The 23,262-nt window shown below is 32.2% G+C and overlaps 1 protein-coding gene across 2 annotated transcripts; it reads right to left on the bottom strand.

The window, feature by feature from the left end:
* Positions 1-5,957: 5,957 nt before the first annotated feature.
* Positions 5,958-10,467, bottom strand: LOC140842154 (MADS-box protein AGL42-like). 2 transcript variants are annotated; one of them, XM_073209962.1, is made up of 8 exons: positions 10,010-10,467; positions 9,693-9,905; positions 8,999-9,080; positions 7,661-7,722; positions 7,429-7,528; positions 7,167-7,208; positions 6,527-6,568; positions 5,958-6,136 (listed from the first exon to the last, which is right to left on the bottom strand). In XM_073209962.1, the coding sequence occupies exons 2-8, from the start codon at positions 9,872-9,874 to the stop codon at positions 6,020-6,022; spliced, it is 627 nt and encodes a 208-aa protein (XP_073066063.1). In that variant the 5' UTR covers positions 9,875-9,905; positions 10,010-10,467; the 3' UTR covers positions 5,958-6,019. The 2 variants fall into 2 exon arrangements, with proteins under 2 accessions (XP_073066063.1, XP_073066065.1); XM_073209964.1 differs by having other exon boundaries at positions 9,693-9,882.
* Between the last annotated feature and the right edge of the window lie 12,795 nt (positions 10,468-23,262).

The following is a 23,262-nucleotide window of genomic DNA, read 5'->3' as shown; positions in this document are numbered from 1 at the left end:
CTTACATAATCCTTCCCCTTTGAGCTAGCTTTTGGGGTTGAGTTAGGTCCAAGTTCCAATCTTAATTTGGTATCAGAGCCCGAGTTTCATCGTTATGTGTTGGATTGTCTATAATTAGGTCGCCCGTTCTGCCCATAATTGGATCATTTATAAACTTCACGCTCCAGATATTCATTCCTAGGCATGAGGGGGGTTGTGTTAGTTGTTCCACATCGGTTGGATAAAATACCTGAGAGTTGTATATATGGTCTTAGACAATCCTCCCCCATTGAGCTAGCTTTTAGAGTTGAGTTAGGTACAATTTTCAATCTTAATTAGTGAGAATATTCTACTAAATATTCCACTAAGTTTTATTTGTATTTTGTCTCGTTTTATAAATATTTTATCTTTCATGTCACATAGTGGAAGCATAGTATATAAAAGTGCCAATTGTAGTGCTATTTAAGAAGGACCTTTCGATTGTATTTGGTACACATTATTTTACACAACATTCTCTCAAGTAAAATAAACAAGTTCTCTTTCATCTTTCAATGTTTATTTCTCCGGTCTACAAGAATTCAACTATCATGTAAGTTTATGAATTATTTATGAATTATGAAAAAGTTAGTTACTTAGGCATCGATAGACTCTAAGGCGACCTCCACCTGCCTTTGACGATTCTCTACTGTTTGATAAAATGAAGGTTTAACTCTTTAACACAAACACGCGACTCTACACAGATCATAATTTCTTTTGGCCTGAGACCAACTCCAACTGAAATCTCCTAGAATCAATTCAGATCTTTAAAAGTTGGTTTTTAGTCATACCACAAATTACAGCACGAGCTCAAAATGTCTTTTAAAAGCTTTTGAAAAAAAGACAAAATTGAGCACAATACTCTCCTGTGTATGGAGACATGTGGACCTAACTTAACTCCAAAAGCGAGGATCAATGGAGAGGATTGTCCACAGTCACACTATATACAATTTCAGGTTATTTTATCCAAAACACATATGAAGACAACTAACACATCCCTCAAGTCTAGGAATGAACATCTTAAGCGTTAAGTTTACAAATGACCCAACTATGGGCAGAACGGATTGCCTAACTATAGACAGTCCAACACATAATGGTGTATCCTGGGCTCTGATACAATGTTAAGATTGAGATTAGGACCTACCACAATCCCAAAGCTAGCTTAAGGGGCGGATATCCAAGTCCATGTATGCTACTCTCATGTATTTTATCCAACCGATGTGGGACAACCAATAAATGCTAATAACATTGATCTTCTTTAAAAATTCGAATTGTTAAGCAGCGTTGTATATCGATATCTAAAATTTTGATACGACCGTTTGACTCATAATATAAGATAATAATCTATAATATGATGATAATAAATTGAAATATAATAATAATAATAACAACAACTTTAACTCAAATTATTAGAGTTTGACTTATAATATTTATTTTACCCCTCGGAATTATTAATGTTTTGTTTTCAAACTCTTTTAAAACATATATAGATTTTCTAAATTTTTCGAGTTACAAATAATTGAAGGATTACAAATATATATATAAATAATAGTTTAAATTTTATTTGTTTCCGTACGAGGTATGTCCCATCACATCTCAAACATCTCGTTGGTTGGTTGGGACCATTTTCAATTGTTCCTTTTATAAGTACATTTTCTCCCTAAAGATAAATTTACGAGAAAAATATTGTGAGAAAAATAATAATATAAAGACATTTTGTTGGGAAATAATAATTGGTGTAGTAGGAAGTTGAAGGACGATTGAAACATGAAATTTAAGTTGTTGAAGATATATAAGAACTGAGTTGTTCAATTATTAGTGACGAAACTCAATTCTACTATGATTGACAAAAAAGTTATATATTATGATAATGTTAAAGATACATCCAATATATCATATATATGTGAGATTTTAATATTATATTACGAGATTCTGTATTCAATATATAATGAGATTTTGATAAATTGAATTTTAATATTTATATTCTTATGATGTAAGATTCGATGTACAAATATTGATGTACATGTATCATCACTCTAAATATTTTGTTTGGGATTTTCATTATTTATAAATTGGTCCAACTATTACGAGATACATTATTGAAGAACAATAATTATTCATGATGTGAATTTGATCGAAACGTGATACTACTTATAATGATTTTTCGTAGAACGACAAATGTTGCATCATTATTTGTTATTAGCTAGTAATTCAAAGAATGTTATTGAGGCAATGTTTACAGTAACACATGTTTTAGTTAATAGTGAAGATTAAGGTTTGAAAAGAAAAAAATAGTGAAGATATAATAAGGTTTCTAACTCAGCTCCACCCATAAAAATGTATTAATTTTTATGTTAAAAATATTATTTTTCATTGTAATTATGAACCAGGTCGACTCATCTCACAGAAATAAATTTATGAGACCGTCTCAAAAGTATGCAACTTAAACTGGTTTATATGAGAATGTTAAATGTTCGAGCTCGTTAACTTTATTTTTATGTATATAACTTAAATTGATTTATATAAAATACTTTTGAAGAGATCTTACATATTATAAGTCTAGATATATTTAATTTAAGTTGATGAAGGACATATATGTTAAATTAATATTTTTGTAACAATTTTTTTTGTAAGTAAAAATAACTTAATTGTTTTAATATAAAATTTAAAATATCTGGATGCTTTGATTTAGATGTAAAAAATAATCTTTATCTTGAAGTAAATTTTGTGAAATTCTAGTAATATTTTGTTTTTTTTAAAAGACAAAAGGTATGTAAAAAATGTCTACATTCAAAATTTCAAGTTTCGAGTTCCATCCTGGTGACCCACGAAAATGACAATAATTATATAGACATGGACGCAGAAGAGTCACGGAACTCTGCATGAATTTTTTTTGTTGGGACTAAACATCAATATTTGCTGTAGACCAATAATACACAAAAATTATTGTGAGACGGTTTCACGAGTCAATTTTGTCAGACGGATCTTCTATTTGGATCATTCATAAAAAATTATTACTTTTATGCCAAGATATTAATTTTATTTTAAATATGAGCAGAGTTGACCCGTCTCACGAAGTCAATGCGCAATTTTATTTCCTTATACTCATGATAGGACAGAGGGTACCCGCTTGATTGGTAATAGGTCGAGCTGTTAGATCTATGAGTCTGAGGAAGTGTTTGTCTGTCATATCTCTTAGAGATTAGTTATTCTTTTCTGTCCCTATATCTCAACAGAGATAATATTACTCGTTAAAATCTGACATCAATCAACGTCAACAACTTAAAGCACGATGACATTTCAAGAAGTCAATCCATAACACAATTAACTCAACACAAATTTGAATTTGATGAAATTTCCATTCCCATCCTGCATGATTTGTGGATTGAATAATTGGCGGCTTGTAAGGACGACTTGGTTTTATTTTTTAATTTCAAATTTTATAAAAAACAAAATAACATTTTAACATTAGGGAGTCTCTTGAAAAAAAAAACTTCCAATTCTTCAATTTCACAATTTAAATTAATTTTATTCGATAATAATATTTAGAATGTTTTTGTATATTTAAAAAATTGAATCTTACCCTTCATTTTTCATATTGGATTTTATCAATTTCCAATTTCTTTCTCATGCTCAAGCGTTTGCTTCACATGATGTATGTACTCTCCGAAAAATTGACTTAAGCTATGTCGAACATAACAAGATATAAACAAATTGGATATGTTACATGGCATGTTTGTATATATATATATATATATATATATATATATATATATATATATATATATATATATATATATGTGTGTGTGTGTGTGTGCGCGTGCTTTCTTTTCTTTTCTTTTTTTTAAAATAAAAATTAACGATAAAGAAAAATAATAATAAATTCACCGACGACGTAGATTCGAGTAAATTTCCTACTTTGCCCCCATGACAACATTTTCTTTTTCAAGAACCGTATTCTCCGTTTTTGAATTTCTGGTAATTGGATTTTTTTACCAAGCTTTAGGGATATTTTGAGACTTTGATCTCCATCAACAAAGGATAGAACTCAAATTGTTTTTTCATTTATTTATTTTTTTTCCAAATGATCGGTTTTTTTTTCTTCTTTTTTTTCAAACGACCTATTTTATGTTTAAAATTATTTAGTAATCTTGGTTGATCCAATGTGTATGTAAACATTTAATCGTTTTTTCATATTTAAATTAAGCTATTTTTATCGACGTACGAGTACATGAAATCTATGATATCCATGTCATTATTTTGAAAACATTTTGAACGCTACATATTAACGACTCACAACTATTTCTCCTGATAAACGCATGCATGGACATCATAGTCGGCTAACGATAGACCAACTTCGCATGATCGAGTCTACGATTGCCCGATTAGGACTACCTCAGAGCTTCCAAGCACTTGAGTTCCCAGCCCAGATAGTTTGTCTCCGTAACCGATACATGAAAACGCCAACTTCAAAGTATATAAGTAATAGCATAAAAGGGCATGCTGGTGTAATTAATTTTTTGTATATAAAAAAAAAATCAATTTGGGGCAAATTTTGTGACTTAATAAAATAAATGAGAAAAATAGATCGTCAGAATCTAAATTTAATTACTAATAATATTTCTTTGTTAAATTTCTTATGCTCCAAAATCTCAAGCCCAAAAAAGGCCCAATTCTCAATTCTAGGGCCTCTAATCTATGGGGATGCATCATACATAGGGATGGCAATGAGGCGAGGCGAGACGGGCCGGGGGAGGGGCGGGTTTGCCATCCCGATCCCGTCCCCGAATTCCATCCCCACCCTCATACCCGTCCCGATCCCCTTTTTTTTGGTTCGAAGATCAACTTCTCATTCTCGTTTAAAAAATATTAATATGACAAAACGATAACGGATTCAGAGATTTTTTCAAAGCAAAACATATTATTATTAGTGATAATATTAATATTAATATCATTAATAATAATATTAATATCTTAAAAAATAATATTATTATTATATCATTGATAATAATAATACTATTATTTTATTATTGATATTATTTTCAGGACGGGCTCGAAGATGGGGTAAGTAATCCATATTCACCCCGAACTACATCGAGGATTTAAAAAATCCCCGAACCCGAACCCAAAACCATAAAAATCGGGAATCTCCATCCCGTTTCGGGTTTTCTCCGTGGGGCCCCAAACCCGTGGGAAAAGTTGACATCCTTAATCATACATCGGGATGGAAATGGGACGAGGTAGGGGTGGGTTTGTCATCTCCGTCCCCAAATCCCGAAAAAGTCACAGGGATCAAATCCCTATCACCGTTTCAAAAATATTAGTGGGGCAAGACGGATGCGGGTATGGGGATTCTACGAATCAAAACTTATTTTTATCTATTATTATTAGTGATAATATTAATATCAATACTTATATTCTTAATATTTTAAAAAATAATATTATCATTATATTATTATACTAATAATATTATTTTTTTATTATTAATATTATTTTCGAGACGATCCAAATCCGAGCCCGAAAAAATCTGGAGATCCCCATAACCATTTCAGGTTTTCTCCATGGGTACTCAAACCCATGGGGAAAATTATCATCACTAATCATACATTTGTTTCTGGTATATACAAATGTATAGTCAACAATTGAAAAAAAAAAAATAGCAAATTTCCTCCTCTAGCATATGTCTATTTGTAATTTTGATTTCCTATATCGTCAAAATTGATTTTTTTTTTAATGTATTTTTCACTTTTTAACAATTTTAGTCATTTTAAATGAAAGTATCGACGTGACACTTCATAAGTGAGCGAAAACAGCGAACTAAATGTAAAACTAGACAATAATGATGACCAAAATTGTACATATCAAAATTTACTAAACCAAAATTGCAATTTCCGAAATAATAATTTGACAGAACAAAATTCCACTGGCAGTGTGCATGTATCTTTATTAAACCATAATTAATGTTAAAATTATGCATCGTATATTTGTATAATTGGACAAATGATTATGAAGGCCCATTTGGTGTAACTGGGGGCCCATTTGGTGTAACTGGGGGCCCAATAAACAAGTCAGTCACCACCTCCGTGCTTATTGTGCTTCGGCACCTACCCTCCAACCCACTCTGCAATTTCTCAAAACTATTTCAATGGAAAAATTTGGAAAAAATTAAATAAAATCAAATTCATATACGTATGGATATATTTTATGAGACATTTAAAATAATAATTATTTTTTTTATATCTAATATAATATATGTCACGCGCTAAAATCACGTGTAGCCAACAAATCCGTTTTGCCTCGAAAACGATTATTTTTTATGAAAAAAATTATTGGTGACAAAAAAATGTAAAATAAATTTATTTCAAAATTTAAATATTTAAAAACGAATTTAATCATGTTTAATTAACATATGAAAACACGTAATACCTCACAAACCAAAAAATAAAAATGAAAAAATGGGAAGATTTATATATTTAAATAAAAAGGGGCTGTGTGCAATAATATTGCTCACCTTTTGGGACAATATTGCATTTTCTTCCAACAGAAGCTTCTCCTGAATAAAGGTAACAAAGTTCCGATTAATTACCAAAACAGCCAAAGGAATATGATATTAAACTAAAGCAGCCAGGGGTGGGTGAGGGAATAACTCTAGAGGTGCAAAGAGGATGACGGATGTATAATTTTTTTGAGTAGATTTCTGGTAAGACGATCTCGTGAAATGGATTGATATTATAGAGAATAAAAATATTTTTGACATAAAAAGTGATACTTTCGTGAGTTGGGTCGATCTATCTCACAAAATTGACATTTTAGATTGTTTCACACGAGTTTTTGTGTAATTGTTTTAGGCCGGTTGCCTCAGTCTTTGCTAAGTCCGTCCCTGAACACGAGATAGAATGATTATTGAGCTAGCATCGGTTATAGTGGCGGAGCCACATTCATTGGCACCCGGGCTATTTTTTTAAAAAAAATTTTTACGTAAATTTTGTATAATCTGTATTAATCTCGCTAGATCATTTTAAAATATTAAAAGATTCTAGAGTTTAAAATTCTAGCTCGGGAAGAACCATATTTCTGGCTCCACCATTTATCGGTTAGGAGTCCTATCCATAAGTCCGAGGCGCGAGCACAAATGCATGATAATTAATTACCTTAGCTTGCAATTTTTCAACTTCCTCTTTGTACAGTTGATCCTGGAAAACGAACAAGAAAACATCATGCCAGTCTTAATAATTTACATCTCACTCATAATTTAAAATGGATTATGCTAGTGTGTAGTGTTAAAAAATAGCTTGATTATGATCTTTAGACATAAATATTGATTTTAAAAAAAATTGTCAAAATTCTAGAACTCGATTAAGTCCGAGTTGACTCGAAGTTATCGAGTATTCGAAGGCAACCATGTGAATTTACCTTTCTGTCCCTGATTTTCTTTAGACTTTTTTCCAACTTTCTGTCAATTTCTTGAAGATCCTCCAATGAACTTGTTCCTAGATTCTGTCCCAAAATGTTTCTGTCAAACCCATAAATTCAATCAAATTTAGAAGGAAAGGATATATATATATATATATAAAATAACAAAATAAAAAAAGGGACCTTTGGGTATATATATATATATATAAAATAACAAAATAAAAAAAGGGACCTTTGGGAATTTTCTAAGAGCTCTATTTTCTTTGAGATGAAGGCTGCTTCATGCTTCAAGTTCTGCATGCAACAATCATCAGCTTCTGAATAACATCACTCTTGAATGAAATATATATTCTTCGAGAGAATAATGTTAAAAGTACAACAAATATATCGTACATCGATATTTACAACAATAATATCATGAAATTTTACTACTGTATGGGGTAGGGTACATGGGCGGGATAAAGTGTCGCCTCCCCTCAAATCTCTTCTAAGAAGGTATTAGGTTGATTTTATATGAAAAATATAAATATATATAGGACATAAAAATAAAACTCCATTAGGTAAAAATAAATCTTCATTTAACCTTATTCATTATCCAACTTTTTATTCTTTTCTCCCCAAACTCTAAATTCCATATATTTTCCATTTCTCAAGTCTTAAACCTATATTTGTTCAATATGTGATTTAATTTTATTTTTATTTATTTGCTTATTTCTACGGGTTACAAGACTTTGATGGGACAAATTCTATTATAGTACGTGATATATTTCATTCCTTATTATTATTTTTGTTTCATTAAACTTATTATCTTCCTTAAGTATCTTTTTTTTATTGATCACACAATTTAATTGATGATACTTGTTTAAATCGTTGTTGTTTTTGTCAATAAATAGAGTAAATAAATAGTATTTCTTTTGTGCTTTTGGTTCAATATGTTTATTTTGTTTTTCACTTCTTGGAGGCTTATATATCACTCATCGTTATGAATAATAATAAATCTATTCTCAACGAGATTTTTTACTTAATATTTTTCGCAAAAACTTCTGTGAGACGGTCTCACAGATCAATTTTGTGAAACAAATATTTTATTTAGGTCACCCATAAAAAAATAATTTTTTATGCCAAATGTATTATTTTTTATGCAAAATATGAGTAAGTTCGATCCGCCTCACGAATAAAGATCTGTGATACCGTCTTATAAGAGACTTACTCATATTTCTTCTTTTTTTAATATATGTCAAATACAATGAATTTTATTATTACTTTTATTTTATGAATAAATATTAAACATTATGCTTGTATTATTATTTATTAATTATAATATAGTGAATTTGAAAAGAAATTCACCCCTCTTCCCAAATAAAAATGTCTAGCTCCGCCCATGGAGACGTGTTAGAAGAATCGGTCTAAAAAAATCACAACAATTTATATGAACATCAGTATCTTTATTATTTTTTATAAAAAAAAAATTCGCCAAATTACTCGAGTTCGTCGAATATTTTTCGTCAATTATATCGATAAGTGCAATTCATGTAGAAGAGAGAGCATAAATAAGAGCATCTATAGAAACCTGTATTTGTTGTTCAACTACAATGGAATTATTCCTGTCTTCTTTAGCATTCTCCAGGTATCTCTCTATTATCTTTTGCATGCTGAATTGAATTTATTCAAGTAATTAGCTACCTATAAAATTTATGTTAATCAATTTTACATATATATATATATATATATATATATATATATATATATATATATAGACACACAAAATAATTCCAATTTCTTGAGCAAAAAATAAATAAAATTTTACTATATATATAGACACACAAAATAATTCCAATTTCTTGAGCAAAAAATAAATAAAATTTTACTTAGATTTGTTCAAGAATTCGGGATCAATCTTCAAAGAATATAGAATACAATTAAGGTAGTTCGTTTTGCAAGTATCCAACAAAAAGGTTGCTTCGATGCTACATGGGGAGCACTGCCCCCACATGGTTTGGATCAACAAAAGCTAGAAAATGGAGAGTTATCAATGATAAAGTTTCTGTTCAAGTATCAAATGACATAGGAGAAAAAGACCCTAAATTGATGCATATTATAATCAAGAAATTGGAGTTTAATTTGGTACTACAAATTGAATTAAATGAAACTTGTTAATTTAAAAAAAAGTTATAATATCCAAATGGGATTTCATAGAGATTGGTTAATATGATCATATTTCCAAAAAAAAATAAAAAAATATTTTTTAATTGAAGCTTAATCACCTTGAACTCGAGAATTCATAGAGTCTCCCCTTCTGAGAAAAAATGATCAAAGCCACTTCTGCATCACAAAGAACCGAAAGCTCATAAGCTTTCTTCAAGATCCCATTCCTACGCTTCGAAAACGTTACTTGCCGGTTCGTCGCGTTCTCGATTCGTTTCATTTGCACCTTTCCTCTCACCATTTTTGTTGCTGCAAGAATCAATCCTAAAGCCCTTTTGCAAATTTAAAATTATGTAAAGCTCACAAATATTTTTTTTAAAAAAAAACCCTTATCAAGAATAACCATAAAATAACCTCAAAGATTTCCTAATCTTACCAGAGCAATTAATTATGCCTGTATGTTAGTGCTCAGATATATATCCAGCACACCAGAAAACCACAACAAAATCTACTGCCAACAATTTCAAAATTTCACTAAATTCAATTAAGGAAAGCTACAACCTACAAACCCTAGCTAGCTAGCTCTCAAAGATTTGATTCCTCTAGAAAAGGCGAGATATTAGAAAAAAGATGATAAACCAAAGAACCCAGAAAAATTCTTGAGCTGGCTCTAAATTATATATGACTTGCACATACAAATTAGTGTGTGTGTGTGTGTGTGTGTGTGTGTATAGCAGGAAGAAGATGAAGAAGAAATAGGGATCTTTTTATCTTGAAAATGAAATAGTAATTGATGCAACACTCTCTTAATTTTCGGCCGACATAACCAAAAATTTCTATATCGATCACAAATCTGTTATTCTCTGTCTTTTTTCATCGAGTTTTACCCACAAAAAAGGAAAAAGAAAATGACACACACAAAAGGTTAACTCAAAATAATCTCAAATAAAAAATATTAATTTTAAAAAAACTTGACATTGTAGTATTATTTATTATTGTTTAAGAAATTGGGAAAGATGGTTGCTGAAAAGGGTCGCTAGATTACAGCTAGCTAATATAGTAATTATATATTGAGAATCGCCGACGGCAAAATTGGATATTTTTAAATAATATTATTTACAGATACGAAATACAAATATATTATTTGAACATACATCAATAGGATCGAATGCTTGTCATTTTATCAAAAACTATAGGTAGTAGTAATTGTGCAGCTCAAATATTTTAAAAGATACAAAAACTCAAACATCACGTTTTGATTACTCTAACCAGTATGAACAATTTATCGTAGTTACCAAATGTGACCATTTATTTATTATGTTGGAATAGTGAGTTGAATATTGTTTAGTTATATTTACAACTTACAAGTAATTTAGGCGATGATATAAAAGTTTTTTTTTTCATTTTCGAAATAGTGATATAAATGTTTTTAAAAGGGTGGTAGGAGAATAATTATTGCATTCTTTTTTTTTAACGATTTATTTATTTATATAATCAAATTTCAGTTTTGGTTATCTATTTTTGTTTTTTTCTCTTTATAATTTTATTTTTTTCACTAAATATTAATAATGTATGTAATGTCACATTACCGATCTTGATAAAAAAAAATTTAAAATTATCAAAAATAAAAAAACAATACTATGAATGAAATTTGAAAACTAAAAGAACTAAAATCGGAAAAAAAAAACATACAAACTAAACTTGCATTTTTTCCTATAATTAATTTACGGTAAATTACTTCCTTTCTCCACTCTCAAGTTGCATTTCGATAGATGGATTTAAAATTCATGAATTTCGATTATATTCTTATTGTTAAATATCTCCAATATTGAACAAACTTGAAATTTATCTTAATTAACATGAAGCAACATAAGACAAGTAGGAGTTGAATTTGAAGTTAATTATGATCTTATTTTTGTAAAACTATAAAAATACATTTGTATATATTTGAAATCAATGTATTTGAAATTCATCGATCCAAACACAACATCGGGTGATTTCAAAAGTTTGAATCCATAAAAATGGATGTTTTGAATTCAAATCTCACTTGTGTAGCAAGTCGTTAGATTAAATAAGAAAAATTTCACCCGTTGCATGGAAAAGGGAGATAAATATTACTAAAATTTCATTGGAATTTGCTAGTTTTTGACAAAAATTAGTTAATTTGTGTGAATAAATGGGATTCCTAGTGTCAACATCATCGTACTTGAGGTGATGTTTCCACGAATAGAGCAGCGACAACACATGCTGCTTTTTAAGACATTATTTACCTCGACCACCACCGGCAGTGGAGATTATTATGGCACAAATTTTATGCGCCATTATTATGAAAGAATCATTTACAAAGTTTTTATGAAATTTGATATTTGGTGAATTTTATTTTTTTTAAGAAAAATATAAGGGAATTTGGCCGTGCTTATTATTTGAGCAGGTCTTTTGTGAGACGATCTCACGAATTTTTATCTATGAGACGGGTCAATCCTATCGATATTCACAATAAAAAGTAATATTCTTAACATAAAAAATAATATTTTTTCATGGATAACCCAAACAAGATATTTGTCTCACAAAATACGATTCGTGAGACCGTCTCACACAAGTTTTTGTCTTATTATTTACTCTCAGAAAGTACCGGCAAACTCGACAATAAATTTAAATTAAATCTCGTTTTGTTGGGAATCATATTACCCAAAAAAATTATTAACGAAAGTAAAGAGTAATGGGTTTAAAAAACAAAAATTCCCAACGTGTATGGGAAAGATCAGTGAATGTAATGAACTAGACAATCATACATATTGTTCAACTTAACCGTTTTGGTATGGCAAATTGATTACACATCTTTGTTTTATAGAATGTTCGACTCAAGTTTTAGGTAAAATTTGAGTTATAACTAATTTCATTATCCATATATATTGATTTATCATACATCATTTAACATTTATCTCACATTGTCACCACCCAGTCTCACGCTTTTTTTTTAAAATTTAGAAATAATTGGATCCGTATGTGTAAATTTGCTATCTGTCTTTTAAAATTAAAATCTCGATGTATTTTGAAATTTTATATAGCAAATAAGAATATAGTTTCTTCTATGTCAAAAATTTCAGAATTTGAAAAGTAAGAGGTAAATACTATTTATATATTTTTATTTAGTGTGTTTGCGATAGATATAAAGTATAGTTAGATCGAGTTATTTGAAGCTATGAATTTCAAATTCATTTGATTATTTGGACAAATTTATATTGGTTAAATTTCAAATCCACCAATTTGTAATTTATTAATATAGATGTAATTTTGATGAATTTGAAATACGCACTTTAAAATAAATTTCGAGATGTATTGATTAAGAGTTGGTCTCATGTGAGACCGTCTCACGGGTCTTAATCCGTGAGACGGGTCAACCCTACTCATACTAACAATAAAAAGTAATACTCTTAACATAAAAAGTAATAATTTTTCATATATGACTCAAATAAGAGATCTGTCTCACAAATATAACTCGTGTGACCATCTCACACAAGTTTTGTCATTGATTAAATATAACAGCTACAATTTCTCCCATCTGTTTTAGCTCTGCTGATATTTTAAAACATTGAACACACAGTTGACTTCGTACTAAAAAAAAACCTAGTACTACAGGAAAAAAAATAATGGCAATAAATATTTTTTTAAATCTGTATTTATATAGTACTATGTTATTCAAACGAAGATGTTAATTGCACGTTGCCTCCGACCTTTTTATCCTGTCAATTCAAGTATATTTTCTGTTTGATTTTTAAAATAAAAATTTTTAAAACTAAAATTGTACAAGATAATATAGGATGAAATGATAAATGTGGAATATGAAGAGCATCGTTAGAGGTGTTTTTTTAAAAAAAAAAAACTATAAAAAAAGTTTCATTAATATATGAGAAGTTTGTTGTTTTAGGAGGTTTAACTTTAATTATTAACTAGTAAACGATACACACGCGTTGCTTGTGTTATTATTATTTTTAATTTGATAAAATAATACTAAACAATAATTAACACAAATTATTTTCAATTTTAAAGAGTTCTTCGATTTAAAAGGGAAGTTTTGTTTAGAATTTTTTCTATGTAAAATATGGAGTTACTTGAGAAGGTTTTAGTAAGGTAAAAAAAATAATTATGGAACTAAATATTTTGGTGTCCTATTTTTTTAAAACCCAATCTAGGGGGTGGGGGGAGGGATCGGACCCTTTGCCATTTTCACGGGGAATACAAGTGAGAGAACCAATGGACTACTGCCCTGGTCTCATTTTCGTATCCTCTAAAGTAGTTAATCTAGGATCTGACACTTAATAATATACAATAATATAGATAATAAGAGTAGATTATAGTTGAGAAAGGCGAATTTAATATAATTATATTTCAATGCAAATTAAAATTTAAAAATATATATTAAATTAATCACAAAACACTCTTGTGAAACCGTCGTACAGATTATTTTGTGAGACGGATCTTCGACACAACCCAATTCATTAAAACAAATTATTATATTTATTTCAAAAGTATTAATTTTCATGATAATTATGCATTGGGTCAACTCGTCTGACATCTCATTATATTAGATACTTACTCTTAAAAAAATTTAAAAAAAATTCTTGAAATCGTCTAATAAGATATTTATTTAGGGATGTCAATGGGTCCGGATTTTACCCAGACCTGCAATGGATCCGCGTGTATGAGGTGGGTTTGGGCATACTAGATAGGTCATAGGGTGGGTCTCGGGTTCAATTTTTCAGACCCGTCCGGATATGGTGCGGGTCATGGGTCCTATAATACCCGCCCCATATCCGCCCATATATGTCGATATTCTAGGGTTTTAGTTTTATTAATTTTCATTTTTTTAGTAGCTTACCTCAATCATAACGATCTTAGCTATTCCTATGTCAACTGTTGCATTTGAATCTGCTTTTAGCAATAGTGGAAGAATAGTTGGTCTTCATCTTAGTAGACTTAAATATTGACTACTCGCTGATTTTATATTGATCTGTTTAAATTATGTTATGATTTATTTTTGGGGATGTCAAGATTTTTTTTGAGAACTAGTAACTCTTTTTTTTATGTAATTCTTTATGTCGTAAAAATACTTTGTTTGTTATTATTAAGTCTCACTAAATACTTACTCTTAATTACTTTTTTAAAAAAAATCTTGAAATCGTCTAATAAGATATTTATTCTTAATTATTTTTTAAAAGGCAAAAACTTGTGTGAGACGGTCTCATGGGTCGTATTTGTGAGACGGATCTCTCATTTGGATCATCCATGAAAAAATATTACTTTTTATGCTAAGAGTATTATTTTTTATTGTGAATACCGGTAGGATTGACCCGTCTCAAAGGTTAAAATCCATGAGAGGATCTCACGTGAGACCCACTCTTTTTAAAATTTTTAAAAAGGCAGCTGTCCATACTCATAAACAGCCGGATTCTATCGTTCCCAAAAAATAAAAAATAAGATTTGGGACCAATCTGCCTACAATATTGTAGGTCGGCCGAATTAATAAAATTTGAAAAATTTTGGTCCCCCCCCCCCCCGTTCGGTTTTTAGGATTCCCCCTATTTCGATCAATACTAGATTAAACATTTAATATCTCACAATTTAGTTCCATTTTCATTAATTGAGAGCTAACTTTCCTATGAAAAAACCGTCATTTGTGTATGTCACCCAAGAAAGATTTAAAACAACTTAATCATTTTTTTAAGAGAAACAAGTTAATCAATTTTGGTGAAACTTAGGTTGTGTTTGTATTGAAAGATTTGAGACGATAAATTTCAAATTTATTTAAATTTTATGAATTTTTTAGATGGACAAAATTCAAATGAAATTCAAATATATTGATTATCGAGTTATGCAATTTCAAATAAACTTCATATCATTTCTCAAATAAAATATTTCACTCCAAATCAAATTTATCAATTCAAATGCAACCTTAGATCAATGTGTATATATGGTCTAAGCATCTCATCCAGCTGAGAGAAATATTCAATCTTTTTATTTGACTTGCTTAAGTTTAAGTGTGTAGCTTAATAAATTTTTGAGAAACCTAGAGAAGCGTCAGCAAAAGTTTATGCTTTTAGAAATGACAAAAACTTGTGTAAAACGGTCTCACGGGTCATATTTTGTGAGATGGATCTCTTATTTGGTTCTTCCATGAAAAACTTGTTAGGTACGAATTTAATGGGGTGGGACCCGCATTAAATTAAATAATATAAAACATGCTTTCTCACATATCCCACATCGGTTTTGTTATAAAATTGAACGAGGAATTGAGTTATAAATAGAGCTCAATTCCTTCAGTTATTGTATCCCAAAATCAAAAGCTTTTCAACTTTGATAAAAAGAGAGTGCATAGAAAAAAGGAGTGTATTTTTTTTTTGAGTGCGGGATTCTCTTTTGTGAGTTAGAGAAAATATTTTCTCGGTATACTCGGGGTTGGGATTGTGAGATATTGAGTGTATTGGTGTATACACTTGTTGTAATATTTCTCCCGGTTATAAAAGTTGCAGTGCTCCGTGGATGTAGCCTATATTGGGTGAACCACGTAAATCTTTGTGTTCTTGTTGGTTGTTTTATTCCGCATTTTTGGGTACTATTATCATCGTGATCGGCATCGCTTCGGGGTAATTCCCCAACAACTGGTATCAGAGCCTTGTTGTGAAAATTCTTAAAAATTCTGAGTATGCTCTGTGGTTGCAGCTTTGTCTGATCTTCCACATCAGAAAAGATTTTTTAGATTTCCTGTTAAGGCTAGAGAAGTGATGGCCGGAGATGATGGATCGGGACCGGGAATCAACAAGTTCGACGGAACAGATTTTTCGTTCTGGCGGTTACAGATTAGAGATTATCTGTATAGCAGGAAGTTGCATCAACCTCTATCTGGAAAGAAGCCAGAAAAGTTGGAGGATGATGACTGGAAGCTTCTTGATCGACAGGTGTTAGGTGTAATACGATTGACCCTAACAAAGAACGTGGCACATAACGTGGCGGAGGCAAAAACAACGGAGGAGATGATGTCCATTTTATCGGACATGTACGAGAAGCCATCAGCAAGCAACAAAGTGCATCTCATGAAAAAGTTATTCAACTTGAAAATGGGAGAAGGTGCTTCGGTGGCTAAACACATCAATGAGTTCAACACGATTGTTTCTCAGCTAACATCGGTTGAAATTAATTTTGATGATGAGATTCGTGCACTTATTCTTTTGGCGTCTTTACCAAATGTTTGAGAACCAATGCGGGCAGCGGTTAGCAACTCTGTTGGAAAAAGAAAGCTACAATTCAATGATGTCAGAGATCAAATTCTTGCCGAGGAAGTTCGCAAGATGGATTCTGGTGAAGGAACATCATCAAGTTCTGCTCTAAATCTCGAGAATAGAGGAAGGGGCAGGAGTGGCGAAAAGAGTTTTAACCAATGGCATGGTGGGTCCAAGTCAAGAAATGGAAAAGACAAAAGCAACTTTGAAAAGAATGTGAAGTGCTGGAGCTGTGGTGAGACTGGTCACTTGAAAAGGAATTGCAAATCAACAAGGAACAACGCTAATGTTGTTACTGATGAGGTACATGATGCTCTATTATTATCCATGGAAAGCCCAGTTGATTCTTGGGTTATGGACTCGGGAGCTTCGTTTCATACCACTGGTAATCGTAATGTATTCGATAATTACAATGCGGGAGATTACGGAAAAGTTTTCCTGGCTGATGGAAAACCTTTGGAAATAATTGGTATGGGTGATATCCGGATGAAGATGACAAATAGATCTGTCTGGATAATCAACAAAGTAAGGCATGTACCAAAGTTGACACACAATCTGATTTCAGTGGGACAACTTGACGACGAAGGTCATAAGGTGACCTTTGGTGATGGTTCTTGGAAAGTGAAAAAAGGAGCCATGATTGTTGCTCGAGGAAAGAAAACTGGAACACTTTATATAACTTCTAGTTTGAGAAATAAATTAGCGGCTGTGGATGCTGGAGCTAATTCAAGTCTATGGCATAGTAGGCTTGGGGATACGAGTGAGAAGGGAATGAAGATGCTTGTTTCAAACGGAAAGCTACCGGGATTGAAGATCGTTGAACACAAGCTGTGTGAAGCTGTATTTTTTGGAAAGCAGAAAAGGGTGAGTTTTTCAAAAGAGGTCAGAGAACCGATATCGGCGGATTTGGAGCTGGTACATACTGATGTATGTGGACCATCTCTTGTGACATCCCTTGGAGATCACTCAAGATATTATGGCACTACTGTTGACGATTCGAGCAGGAAATTTTGGGTTTATTTTGCGAAAAATAAATCGGATGTTACGAGACCTTTAAACAGTGGGAGTTAGCCATGGAAGATGTGATGGATTCACTGTCATCCAATCACATGTGGGAGTTGTCAGAACTTCCTGAAAGTACAAAGGTTTTACATAGCAAGTGGGAGTACCGGTTAAAACACGACGGTAGCAAGCGGTACAAAGAAATACTTGTTGTAAAAGGTGAAAAGAAAGTCATTGGTTACACTGATATTTTCTCTCTGGTGGTAAAGTTAACTACTATCTGGACTGTACTTGGATTGATGGTAAAAGAAGATTTGCATCTGGAACAGTTAGATGTAAAGACGACGTTTCTTTATGGTGATCTAGATGAAGAAATGAATCAATCACAGAGATTTGAAGTACGAGTGAAAGAGAAAATGGTGTGCAAACTTCAGAAGAGCTTGTATGGTCTCAAACAAGCTCCAAAACAGTGGTACAAGAAGTTTGACAGCGTAATGAATAATGATGGTTTTCTGAGGTATCAGGCTGATCACTGTTGTTATGTGAAGCTTGATGGTTATTATATCATACTACTGATATATGTAAATGATATGTTGATAGCAAGAGCTTGTCTGGAGGAGATTGATAAACTCGAGAAAGAGTTATCAAAGGAATTTGCTTTGAAGGATTTGGGCGCAGCAAAACAAATCCTTGGACTGGAGATCCTTAGAGATCGAGTGAATGGAGTCTTGAAGTTTGAGAAGATTCCTGAAAGCAAGAATCCAGCTGAGATGCTCACGAAGGTTGTTATCATTGAAAAACTGAAGTTGTGTTTGACTTCAGTTAGTCTCCTGGACTAACACAAAGGAGGTATGAGCTGCTGCACTGATGGTGTGAAGACATGATTGAAATCAAGTCTTCAAGTGGGAGAATTGTTAGGTACGAATTTAATGGGGTGGGACCCGCATTAAATTAAATAATATAAAACATGCTTTCTCACATATCCCACATCGGTTTTGTTATAAAATTGAACGAGGAATTGAGTTATAAATAGAGCTCAATTCCTTCAGTTATTGTATCCCAAAATCAAAAGCTTTTCAGCTTTGATAAAAAGAGAGTGCATAGAAAAAAGGAGTGTATTTTTTTTTTTTAGTGCGGGAATTCTCTTTTGTGAGTTAGAGAAAATATTTTCTCGGTATACTCGGGGTTGAGATCGTGAGATATTGAGTGTATTGGTGTATACACTTGTTGTAATATTTCTCCCGGTTATAAAAGTTGCAGTGCTCCGTGGATGTAGCCTATATTGGGTGAACCACGTAAATCTTTGTGTTCTTGTTGGTTGTTTTATTCCGCATTTTTGGGTACTATTATCATCGTGATCGGCATCGCTTCGGGGTAATTCCCCAACGAAACTATTATTTTTTATTTGAATACTGATAGATTTGCCCGACTCACAATAAAGATTCGTAAGACCGTCTCACAAGAGACATACTCTTTAGAAATATGATTAAATTTATAAACTATAAAAAAGTGTGAAATATCTGAAGTGAGTGACATTAGAAATTAAAAGTGAAAATTTAAAAATTAAGATAGAGTGTTTAGTAAAATAGCTTAATTCTAAAACTATATTTTTAAATACTCTTATCGAAGAATCTGAAAAGATAGGGTTTAATGATGTATTTGTTAAGGGTACTTTTTTATTAAAGAAAAATATTGAGGGTAAGAGTGTCGAGAAACATGTTTATTTATTTATCAAAATACTTTTTAAGAATCAAAATCAACATGAGACGAGTTTATGAATATGAAATTTGGGGTTAAGAAAAAAATTTCTTTTTAAAAATGAAAAGTAAAGAATCACTATAGGTTGCAAATGCCTTCTAAGAAGTGAGATTCTAATTTTAATTTTCCACTTTCAAATAAATTCTAATAAGATAAGAAGCTTAACATGTCAAGACATCACCAGATGCATTTGATTGGGATGTTCAAATTTTATATTTATGAGACTGCTTCACGGAATAATTTTGTGAGACAGATCATCAACTCAACCCGAACCATTTTGTTTTACATATCATTCGTGTGAGAAGAACATTGCTTATGTTTTCTTTCATTTCAAAATTATTTCTCTTTTAATTTTGTTATATGTAAGCAATACCATCAATGATGATTTGGGGATATAACCATGAAATTGCAATATTAAAATTTCGAAAGCAAGAAGAGCCCTTGTGCCAATTACGTACTCTTGTCATTTGACTTCAAATAAATAAAATTGTTGGAGAAACTAAAAAGTGGTCCGCGTGAAATAAATTGTAGTAAATATGTCCTTAATTGAGAAGAACCTCGAACCATGTTTCGTGTTCATTTGGTGCTGTCAAATAGAGTTTATTTTGACTTGTTAGCTATATAATAAGAGTAAGTCTCATGTGAGACCGTCTCACGGATCATAATATTTGAGATGGATCAATCATACTCATATTCACAATAAAAAATAATACTCTTAGCATAAAAAGTAATATTTTTTTATGGGTTACCCAAATAAGAGATCTGTCTCACAAATACGACCCGTGAAACCGTCTCACACAAGTTTTTGCCATATAATAAATGACAAAAACTTGTGTGAGACGGTCTGACCCATCTCACAGATAAAAATTCGTGAGACCGTCTCACACAAGAGACCTACTCATAGAGAATATTGGGCCTTGTGCATGTCAAGTATCGGAAGCTTCCAACCAAACTCTTGAACAGTGTTGGATGGACTTTTCTCCTACATCTTGTTTTGATAGCTTGAGCCCACATTCTATAGGTGTATTTATGGGCTTCTTGTTATCCATCTTGAATGGGCTTCTTGTTATCCATCTTGAACTTCTTCGGTATATCTCTTACATACTTTCTTCTGTGATGAAGATTACATACTCCCATTGGTTCACTTCAATGTCTAGATAGTACGCCATGATCCCAATATCGGTAATCTCAAACTCCTTAGTCATAGCTTTTTTGAATTCTGCAAACATGCTTGGGTCGCTAACTGTGAATATCGAATCTCCTTTTGCATTTTTCTTTGTTTTGTACACCAACTTTAAAGTTGATGAGTTTCCTTGAGTTAAGTAAAGACCCACATCAGCATTTGTGTTCCACATCAGCAACACATGTGTAGTTTCTAGAGTCATCTATGGATAGATTTTTAGTGTAACAAACTCAACAAACTCTTGCTTTGTAATTCTTTATTTACCCTTAAGCAACTGTATATAAATAGTGTAGGGCCAATTCTATTAATGATATAAAGGAAAGCTTTTTCATCTTTCTCATCACGTGAGTTTTCCTTCCACTTTCCTCACTTGGTATCAGAGCCAATAAAAATGGCGGAAGCTACCTCACAAAATAATTCCAGCAACATCTCCCAAAATAATTTCAGCACCAACCCAAATCTTGTGCTCGTTAACCCAGCAAATCAGATCACCCATGTGAAACTCGGTGATGATAACTTCCTTCTTTGGCAACTTCAAATTTCTTCGGGAATCAATGGGCTCGGACTGGAATATCTGCTTACGGAAGAAACGCCTCTTCCAGAAAAAATTCTGATTACAGAGAATATGACCGAAACTATAAATCCACTTTACACTTTGTGGTGCCGTCAAGATCAGCTTCTATTCTCCTTCTTACTTGGTTCTATGGTCGAAAGTGTTCAAGCCCAGATGATTGGTTTTACAACCACAGCTCAGCTTTGGTCACGAATCACGCACCTCTTTGCCACCAGATCTAAGGCTCGTGTAATGCAATATAAGTTGCAATTACAAACATTGAAGAAGGGAAGTCTTAGCATGAAAGACTTTCTCAGCAAAATGAAAGGTTATGTTGATTTACTAGCTGCGTGTGGTCACCCAATTTCGGATGATGATCATGTGTTATACATCCTGGGAGGAGTTGGAGTGGAATATGAGGCTGTTGTAGTTCATATCACCTCCAGAGTCGAGGCTCTTGCACCCGCAGATGTCAGTGCGTTACTAATGGCACATGAGGCTCGTATTGAATCCTACACAGCCCCCACAGATGGAAGTCAACCTAACATCAATGACACTACATATTTCCAACCAAAAGGTCGTGATACTCCAACTCAAAATTTCACTCCTCGTGGACGTGGCCGTGGCCGTTTCTTTAGAGGTGGCAGAAAGAGCTGGAACAATAACAATCGTCCAACATGTCAAATATGTGGATACTCTGGACATGTAGCTGAAAAATGCTATTATCGGTTTGATAAAGATTTTGTTCCACAGCACAGGAACTCAGCTCCTCCTTTCCAACCTACTGTTAATTCAAATCGAGGACAATCACATACTCCTTCTGCTGCAGTAGCTATGAAACAACCTGAATTGCTCAATGAAGATTGGTGGTTCCCTGACTCTGGAGCATCTCATCACGTTACAAATGATCTTGGTAATCTCACCATTGGGTCTGAGCATACAGGTGAAGGTAAAGTTTACATGGGTAATGGTTTTGGTCTACCTATTTCGCATATAGGAGCATCACGTTTTCACCCTTGTTCACACAACCACTCTCGCACATATCATCTAAATAATTTGCTTTGTGTTCCTAACCTAACCAAAAATCTTGTTAGTGTAAGCAAATTTGCCCAAGACAACAATGTCTTCTTTGAATTTCACCCACAATTTTGTGTTGTAAAGGACCTAGCAACCAAGGTTCAACTTCTCAAAGGCACCTTACATGAAGGACTCTACAGATTTCACCTTGGCAAACCTGATCGTCCCTCATCCAAACAAGCATCCTGCCTCAGCCTAACTTCTCCTTTAAATCAAGTGCAGTCAGCACATCATCTTCCTCAAGTGGCATCATCCGCATTAACTAGATGGCATTGTAGATTGGGACATCCCATGTTTCCTACTGTAAAGCAAGTACTAGCCAGCTGTAATGTTTCTTTTCAAAGTAATGAAAATATTCCTCTTTATTCTGCTTGTGAGTTGGGTAAAAACCATAAGTTACCATTTCCTATATCTCACACAGTCTACACTACACCACTTCAACTTGTCTTCTCTGATGTTTGGGGACCAGCTCACCATATTTCCAATAATGGTTTTCGATACTATGTTAGTTTTGTTGATGCGTTTAGTAGATACACCTGGATTTTCTTCCTCAAGCATAAATCTGAGGTTTTTCACGTTTTTCAAGAGTTTAAAACTAATGTTGAGTTACAATGCAATCATAAGATCAAAACTCTTCAAACTGATTGGGGTGGGGAATATCGTTCATTGGTTCCTTTCTTTCAAAAATTTGGAATCGAACACCTTGTCACATGCCCGTATACCTCCCAACAAAATGGCATTGTAGAACGAAAACATAGGCACATTGTTGACACTGGTCTTTCTTTACTTGCTCATGCACATATGCCTCTTACTTATTGGGATGATGTCTTCTCAACAGC

This window comes from Primulina eburnea, chromosome 9 (genome assembly GCF_022965805.1).
Source record: "Primulina eburnea isolate SZY01 chromosome 9, ASM2296580v1, whole genome shotgun sequence".
In the NCBI taxonomy this organism is placed as follows: domain Eukaryota; kingdom Viridiplantae; phylum Streptophyta; class Magnoliopsida; order Lamiales; family Gesneriaceae; genus Primulina; species Primulina eburnea.
Note: the sequence above shows the minus strand (reverse complement) of the source record. Positions and strands in the feature narration are given on the sequence as shown.